The sequence below is a fragment of the Hemibagrus wyckioides genome, linkage group LG29 (genome assembly GCF_019097595.1).
Source record: "Hemibagrus wyckioides isolate EC202008001 linkage group LG29, SWU_Hwy_1.0, whole genome shotgun sequence".
Classification (NCBI taxonomy): domain Eukaryota; kingdom Metazoa; phylum Chordata; class Actinopteri; order Siluriformes; family Bagridae; genus Hemibagrus; species Hemibagrus wyckioides.
Window position 1 is genome coordinate 15,237,337 of NC_080738.1, and position 9,490 is coordinate 15,246,826.

The 9,490-nt window shown below is 38.4% G+C and overlaps 1 protein-coding gene across 1 annotated transcript; it reads left to right on the top strand.

Moving 5' to 3' along the window:
- The first annotated feature begins 2,529 nt into the window (after positions 1-2,529).
- Positions 2,530-5,021, top strand: LOC131349336 (fatty acid-binding protein, intestinal-like). The gene is made up of 4 exons (XM_058384937.1): positions 2,530-2,659; positions 3,656-3,828; positions 4,087-4,194; positions 4,885-5,021. Exons 1-4 carry the CDS (start codon positions 2,593-2,595, stop codon positions 4,933-4,935), a joined length of 399 nt encoding a protein of 132 aa, XP_058240920.1. The 5' UTR covers positions 2,530-2,592; the 3' UTR covers positions 4,936-5,021.
- The last annotated feature ends 4,469 nt before the right edge of the window (positions 5,022-9,490 follow it).

Here is a 9,490-nt window from a genome sequence, read left to right on the forward strand (position 1 = left end):
GTATATTAGAATGAAGCCACAAGTAGCGTCTAAATAACAGGTGTGACGGCGGACCGTGACAAAGAACCCGAGTAAGGTTAAGAGATCATTAACAGTATGCTTCAAGTGTGTCATAAATGCTAAATGAAAAATGAAAAAATTCATTTATACATTTAATTAAAAAATAGACAGGGATGGCATGTAATAGGTGATGGCTGTAGGGTAGGAAGAACAGGAAGCATTGACCATATAAGGAAAGTTATGGTAAAATTGATAAGTGATGGAGTGTATGTTATGATAAGTATACGATAAATTGACTTAAACTGAAATTAGATACAGCAACTCCACAACTTTATCCCTGACCTCTCTGACCTTGGGCTTTATGATGCTGCTCATTACACACAAGTGGACTCTATTTATTAATTAGGTGACTTCTGCAGGAAATTGATTAGTTAGGGGGCTACAAATTTTTTTTACAATATTTATTTGTAAAAAAAAATAAATAAATAAAAAATTGGAAAACCATTTATCATTTTTTTTTCTTCCACTTCACAATTATGTGCCACTTTGTGTTGGTCTCTCACACAAAATCCCAATCAAATACACTGATGTTTGTGGTTGTAACGTGACAAAATGTGGAAAAGTTCAAGGGGTATAAATAGTTTTGCAAGGCACTGAAGATAGATAGATAGATAGATAGATAGATAGATAGATAGATAGATAGATAGATAGATAGATAGATAGATAGATAGATAGATAGATAGATAGATAGATAGATAGATAGATAGATAGATAGATAGATAGTCCAGCAGGCAGGCAGATAGATTGACAGACAGACAGATAGACAGACAGACAGATATAGAGACTGGTGGAAATATGGATAAATAGACGAGACAGACAGACAGACAGACAGACAGACAGACAGACAGATAGATAGATAGATAGATAGATAGACAGACAGACAGACAGACAGACAGACAGACAGACAGACAGACAGATAGATAGATAGATAGATAGATAGATAGATAGATAGACAGACAGACAGACAGACAGATGACATAGTGACAGACAAATCCTGTCGGTGACAGAGTGTGTGTGTGAGTGTGTGAGTGTGTGTGTGTGTGTGTGTGTGTGTGTGTTTCTCGTGCTTTATTGCTGCTCACAAAGATGTAGTGAGATATAACGAGTAAACATTGTTCTTTCTTTTAAAGTCCATGTGAGATGATGCCAGATGGTTAATTGAATATCTGATAAAGTGCACAATGTCTGCTCAGTAATCGTCCATTATTCTGTTAGCAGCTTTCTAAAGGTAGATTTCTTTGACAGAATATTGATGTTTGTTTCTACAGGTTTCACAGTGCAGATGGGTCATTATATAACTTAAATAAAAATAACAATAATAAATTCATATCTAAATATTGTATTTAACCAAATAATAGTGTTAGAGATTTTTGAAAGAAAAATAGTTAAAATGGTCTTTTTATTTACATTTAAAATGCCTCAGTCTTCTCCTTTATTCTTCTCTTTGGTGCATTTTACATTGAAGTGATTGAATTTAATAAATGATTTAATCACTTTCATTACCATTACCCAGGATTATTATCAGTCTGGTGCAGATGATCACGGTTCACTTTGGAAGACTGAATTAAATAGCATTTAACTTACAATAATGTAAACAGTATTTCATAGCCCTTTAGTACTGGATCTCTGAAAAGATTTTATATGTTCAACCTCATATTTATACCCCAGCATAAAAGAGAAAGCTCTGGTAAAGACTAGTGCAAAACATTTAATCGTAAAGCAATTATTTAGATTTAATTAAACATAATTTAAGAGTGTCGTCAGGTATTATGTGCAGCAGGTTAATGCAGACACGATTCTGCAAAATATCGACCTCTCTTCATCATGCGATGCACAGGAAACTCCGTTCCATCATCACCTCATTCTGAAGCTAATCAAATGATCACTAGGGAACTTTGATCCTCCCCATGCGAACCTTAGACTTATAGAAAGACGTTTAGCGCATCAGATTATAGAGAAGGTGACGTCTGCAAGTTTTACGAAACCATAGGTCAAGTTGGTGCAGCCAGTCAAAGGTTGCGTTAACGTCCAAATTAATTTTCAATCCAGATAAGGAGGTTTTGATATGATATTCATGGAGATTTGGGACAGAACCCACAAAATAATACATGTTTGCATTTTTCTTTTGCTTTTTAAATATCATCATTATTATTTTTTTACTATGATAAGTGAAGGTATTTGTGTTGAAAACTGAGAGGATCACAAATGACTTCACTCACTGCAGCTCTGCGTCTCGCTGTTTCTGCCAATCCTGTTATCTGATATTCGGTACAATTTCTTTTGTTTCCATTGCAGGGCAATAATATATTCCAGAGGCAGGTCATTATCTCTATGGTTTTACGATAATGATTAACCTGACTGTGACCTGTGACCTCAAGTGACCACATCATCAGCTGGATAATGGACAGAGATAAAGCTCCTCTATAAAAGCACAGAGACAGAGTGACAGATTCACCTTCGTTACTCCGCTCGGTCTCTCTCTCTCTGCTCTCTCTCCTGATCTGTGCGTGTCTCTCTCTCTCTGTTTCTAACATGGCATTCAATGGCACATGGAAAGTCGACCGTAATGATAACTATGACAAGTTTATGGAACAGATGGGTGAGTGAAGTATTAGTTAATAACCGATCATGTATTAAGAACTAGAATTAATAATAGTCATGAATATAGATTGGTGTTTAGACTGAATTTTGGCATTAATGTGATTATAAATGTCTGTTGTTTCGGTCTATTGGGCTATGATGTGTGAGAAGATCTAATAGATGAAATACATTTAAAGTTTATACAAAACTACAGTTAAAATGATATAATCTAGAGCTGGTTAATATAACATGATTTATTGTTGTGCAAAATGTTTAAGGTTCATTAGCTCTGAGATGTAGGAGGCCTTCTCTGAGACTGACAGAAACTGAGACCACACCTCCTTCACTGATATTGACAAAAACCTAGGCCACGCCTCCTTCACTAAGACTGATATACACTGATGCCACGCCTTCTTCTCTGAGACTGACAGACACTGAGACCATGCCTCCTACACTGAGACCATGCCTCCTACACTGAGACCACGCCTCCTTCACTAAGACTGACTGACACTGAGACCGCGCCTCTTTCACTGAGACTGACAGACACTGAGACCACACCGCCTTCACTATGACTGACAGACACTGAGACCACACCTCTTTCATTGAGACTGACTGACAGTGAGACCATGCCTCTTTCACTGAGACTGGCTGACACTGAGACCACGCCTCCTTCATTATAACTGACACAGAAGTCAAACCTCCTTCACTATGATTGACACATATCAAGGCCACACCTCCTTCACTATGACTGACTGGCACAGAGGCCTTGCCACCTTAATTCCAGTCAAAGCAGAGAGGAAATATCTCCTTGACTGACAGACACAGAGATCGCACCTCCTTGATTAGGGCAAATAGAATCGATGCCACGCCTCTTTCAAAAGGAATGACTATAGCGAGACCACGCCCCTTGCACTGATAAGCACTATTTTGTATCATTTTCTGTGACTTATAAATGTAAGAATGTGCAATCAAAAATGTGCAGCAGAGTGTGTAAAATGTGTGTGTGTGTGTGTAGGCATTAACATGGTGAAGAGAAAGTTGGCTGAACACGACAACCTGAAGGTTACCATCGAGCAGTCCGGAGACAAATTCAGCATTAAGGAGTCGAGCACATTCAGGACCAAAGATATCGAGTTCACGCTCGGGGTGCAGTTTGAGTACTCGATGGCCGACGGCACTGAGCTCACTGTGAGAACCAAAAGTCAAAAATCAGTAATGAACAATTATTGACCTGAGTGCAGGAGATGATGACCTCAATAACTGAAATAAATAATCGAACTCCAATTAAAAAACAAAATCCTGCAAGTGGTTTGTAAATAACACACATACTGTAACTTTGTGCAATGTGTAGTGTGTATATACCATGTGTGTGTGTGTATACATACAGTCTGTATATATATATATATGTGTGTGTGTGTGTGTGTGTGTGTGTGTGTTGTCCTTCAGGGCACATGGGTCATGGAGGGAGAGACTCTGAAAGGCACATTCACCAGGAAGGACAACGGCAATATCCTGACCACCACCCGGTCAGTGGTTGGTGGGGAACTTGTACAGGTGACACACACACACACAGTCATAGTTTCTCTGAACACATACAACATCTAACAATAAATGTAGCTAACTACATTTCATCAACTTGAGCGACATTTCATAATTTCCACACTCATTAACATTTCTCAGCATCCTGTCCATTATACACTCCTTCAGAAATAGATATTCTCTTGGCATGTGCCGTTTAGCCGCTACTTAGCATTTTAACTCCAGCTAACATCATAACTAAAAACTGAATTAAGATGAATGAATTTAAAACTAATTAATATCGTTATCTACTTAATTTGGGGCTAACAAAAATCCTGGTTAAAAAAAACAGTTAACAAAGATTTCAAAGATTGCTATTTATGCTAATCTGTCCTATTTGCTTGCTAGGAAGCTAGTAAAAGATGGTAATATCCTGCCATCTGGATGACTGAGTACTGAGTTGTTTTTGTATATAATTATGAATAATAACATTGATGATAACAGGAAATGTTCCAGAGAAACATTAAGAGTAGCAGATCCTCCATTTTGGCTCTGCAAGGGTCAGTTCAAATGTCCATATATTGACCATGAAGACTCTTTTACTGGAAGTCTGTGTTGTGAAACTGTTACTAGCATGATTAGCATGGCTGGCTGATGAGAAGCAATTTCTGAGAATTTGTAAAAGTTTCTGATCTGATTTGATATCTTGTTGCTTGTCCTTCACAGTGCTACAACTACGAAGGCGTTGATGCTAAGAGGATTTTCAAGAAGGCATAAAGAAAGCATGGAGAAAGACGGTCTTCTTTTTCGGAGCAGATTTTATATGAAACTGTCTCTGTTGTCATTGACTGTTATGTTTCAAATAAATGTACGGATGTTTCTACTTTATTTTGGGGTATGGGGATTGATTCTTACTGTGTCCTCTTGGTCAAAATACTGCATCATCATCGTCATCATCGTCATAATAATGATCATCATCATCATCATCATCATCTTCAGTTAATTATAATACATTGATGAGATTTATTTGGGTGAGAAAAAAATTTACAACCGTATAGAAATAAACAACTCACTACCATTCTTAACCACAAGATGGAGCTCTGCAGCTTTAACACAGTTTTCTCCTCTTTCTCGATAGAGAACGGATTTTTAAAGAAAGGGGAGAAAACACACTGAGGCATCTAAATGGAAAATTAAAAAAAAAAAAAAAAATGTTTCGTTTATTGCCAAAAGTTTTGGGACACCCTTCCAAATCACTGAGTTCAGGTGTTGTTTTTCAGGGGTTGGACTTGGCCCCTTAGTTCCAGTGAAAGGAACTAATTATTTTTAACTAACTATTAACTAACTATTAATGCTTCAAGACATTTTGGACAATTTCATGCTCTTTGTGGGGACAGTTTGGGGATAACCCCTTCCTGTTCCAACATGACTGCATACCAGTGACCAAAGCAAGGTCCATAAAGACATGGATGTGTGAGTTTGGTGTGGAGGAACATCACAGAGTCCTGACCGCAACACCTTTGGGATGAATTAGAGCGGAAACTGTGAGTCAGACCTTCTCATCCAGCATCAGTGTCTGACCTCACAAATGCGTTTCTGGAGGTCAAAAATTCCCATAACACACTCCTAAACCTTGTGGAAAGCCTTCCCAGAAGAGTTGAAGCTGTTATAGCTGTAAAGTGCAGGACAACTCCATATTATATTCATGTGCATGTAAAGGCAGATGTCCCAATACTTTTGGCAATATAGTGTATGTCACCTGAGCTATAGAAAAATTAGTATTCATACAAGAGAGTTTACCTCTTTGAGAGATTAACCTCAATATATGATAAGTTTGATTCGTAAGACAATCCCAATAATCTGTACAGGATGATAAATGATTGCTTTATTATTATTATTATTATTTTGGTTAATTAATACAAGTGTACTGTATTTTTTCTTATAGTAATAACACAGCAGATAGGTGCAACAAATAATACTGAATATTGTTCTGGAAAAAAAGTGTTCAGAGACTCCCAGTGAGGTAAATCATAGTCAGAGAGATCATACTTCAGTAGTGAGATCACACACACACACACACACACACATACACACACACACACAAAAGCACATATAATCTAGTTTTACTTTAACTTGAACCCTGGCATTCTTTAGTGGCGTTGTAATGTTATGATGGTTTGGAAAAAGGCCATTTATTCTCATGCAACAATGTGTATGCAAACACACAGACACACAGACACACACACGCACACACACACACACACAGTATTTGTAGTGTACATATATTGACAACATTTAAATGCAAGTCTGACGCAATCATAAAATTTCCAGGTTCGATTTTCTTCTCCTTTACTCCATCCCATAATATTTTGCAGTATGCCAGTCCCGAGTTCCATGGGGAGTCACATGACCAGAAAGTGTGACTTTGAAACAATGAGACTGGAGCCTTATGATCCCCTGCGAGTGTCTCTCTCTTCTTATCTCTCTCTCTCTCCTCAGAAAGGTGTGACTTCTTTTTGCCCACTTGCTCTCCTTCACTTTTCTCTCTTTCTGGAGAGCAACACACACACACACACACACACAGACCCACAGGCGCTCACATGGAATCATAAGGCATCATCCTCATTCTGTCAGAGCCATGTGACTCCCAGTGGAACTCGGGACTGGCACACTGCAAAGCATTATGGGACGGATGAAAGAAAAAGAAAAAAAAACTTTTGTTCTGTTATTTAAGAAGTGTTTTGCTATTTGTGTGGGGTGGGGTGGGGTGGGGTGTGTGTGTGTGGCTTTAGAAAGAGAAGGAGCAAGAAAGTAGAGGAGAGGCAAAAGTGCAAAATGAGGGCAAAAAGCAGTCATACCTTAGTATGGAAAACAGAGAGAGAGAGAGAGAGAGAGAGAGAGAGAAGGGGGGTGAGCAAGATAAGATGAAGAGGGAGAGAGTGAAAAGGCAAGAATGAAAAAAAAGATAAGAGATAAAAAAGGATAAAAAGATAAACACAAAGAAAGCAATGAACAGAGACTAAGGTGAGTGAGGGAAAGGATAAAGAATGACTGACAGATGAAGAGGGAATGCAGGCGAAAGAAAAAAGAAAGAAAGTTATAGTGAGAGATCAAAAGACAGAGAGAGAGAGAGAGAGAGAGAAAGAGGCCAGAGAGAGAGGCCAATAAAGAGAGAGAGAGAGAGAGAGAAAGAAAGAGGTCATAGAGAGAGAGAGAGAGAGAGAGAGAGAGAGAGGGGATCAGATTGGGAGATGAGGAGAAGAAAGGGAGAATGATAAAGGGAGAGAGAAGGTGTGAAGGAGAGAAAGGTGTGAAAGATGGCTGCATTATCACACCTCCACAGGAGTCTAGGGAGAAAGAAGTGAGAAGAATCAGACGCTGGAGTTTTTAAGTCCACATTCGTCGCCTTACTGAAAAAGCCTCTGAACTGCAGCAGTGAACTTATATAGGTATAAAAATCTTTATTGATTTCACACAAAGATGTTTTATACAGTATCCACTGGCTGGACACACGGATCAGGTAACATACCATACTAATAATATCATACAGACACTGGAGAAAAATGAAAAAGAAACATGCCACAATCACACACACACACACACAGCTTCATACATCCAGCTCACACCTTCTTATTATATCTGAAATGTAGCAGTGTAAAAGAACGTGGCCTCAGAAGAGTGAATATGTACCAGAAAATGTTCGGTCTAGTGCTGCCTTCGAATTCTCTTCAGATCTTCGTACCTGTGAGTTCAGTGGTCAGGAAAGAGAACTTGATCAAGTACTCATAATAAGCACCATCATGTTCATACTGAAGGGTGCCATTACTTTTTTCGTTCAAGTGTGCTCCATGTATCATAAGTACGATATTTCTGACAGGACTTGAAGGCAGGATCTGACAGTAAACTGCTCTGGTGTAAAAGACACACATAGGCACGAAGAAATAAACAGATCAACATGTACACTGTAGTGCCAAAAGTATTGGGACACCCCTCCAAATCATTGAACTCAGGGTCTTAACGCTTCAGCATGAAACTGTCCAAAATGTCTGAAGCATTAAGAGTACCTTTCACTGGAACTAAGGGAGCGAGTCCAACCCCTGAATTCAATGATTTAGAGGGGTGTCCCAAAACTTTTGGCAATATAGTGTATGTAGCTGTTAGCAAAAACCCTTCAGATGTTGCTGTGGCTGAATTCTAGAAACAAGCCAAAAATTAAGACTTTTGATGATATTTTGATGAAAATGGAGGTTTTTCCACCAGTAATATACTTTGACATTTCTAAGAAATTTTTTCCTAAAATGTCATAAAAATTTCCCCTAGGTGTGAATGCATGTGTGTGTTTGTGTGTGTGATTCTCCTGCCTCGAGACCAGTGTGTCAGAGGTCCACAGAGAGTCTGAGGCGAGGATAAAATGCTTATAGAAGATGAATAAATGAACACGAATATTATGAATATGAATATTATAATTGTTTAAAATGTATTAATATGTTGTTCTTCTGTAAGAACATTAGAAAACATCTGTGAAGGGTTTTCTCAGACCACCAAACGTCACTTTCTTTATTTTACAAGTTTGTCTTGGCCCTGAAACGGCAATAAACCCATTTTGGTGTGCTGTTTTTTTGTCCTGTTATTGTTGCACTACTTCATCATGTGGGTGATTTCCTGAGCTGAAGACTTTATTGTAATGTATTTGTCATATAATTACAATAATTAATATTTCAAGAGTCCAAGACCATTTAACTTGGATCATGTTTTTAAACTAATAATGTTCTAATCAGAGGAGAGAAAAAGCTCTGGCTAGAATCTCAACATCGTCACCTGATGATTACTTTACACAGCAACAGTTAATGCAGAAACCTTTTCAGTCTTCAGGAGCTTTAATAAGTTTGAAGGGAGCGCTACAATAATCCTAATTTCAATATGAAGAGAAAAAGACGACTAGAGATGTGGATGCAGTCTGGACCTGAGGATCATACATCACCTACAAAGTGTACATCTGCCTCTATATTTAGCTTTAAAAATATATTATATTACCAAAAGTTTTCAGACACGCACATTCATGTAATATGGAGTTGTCCCGCCCTTTGCAGCTAGAACAGCTTCAACTCTTCTGGGAAGGTTTTTCACAAGGTTTAGGAGTGTGTTTATGGGAATTTTTGACCATTCCTCTAGAAGCGCATTTGTGAGGTCAGGCACTGATGTTGGACAAGAAGGTCTGGCTCACAGTCTCCACTCTAATTCATCCCAAAGGGGTTAAGGTCAGGACTCTGTGCAGGCCAGTCAAGTTCCTCCACACCAACCTCACTCATCCATGTCTTTATGGACCTTGCTT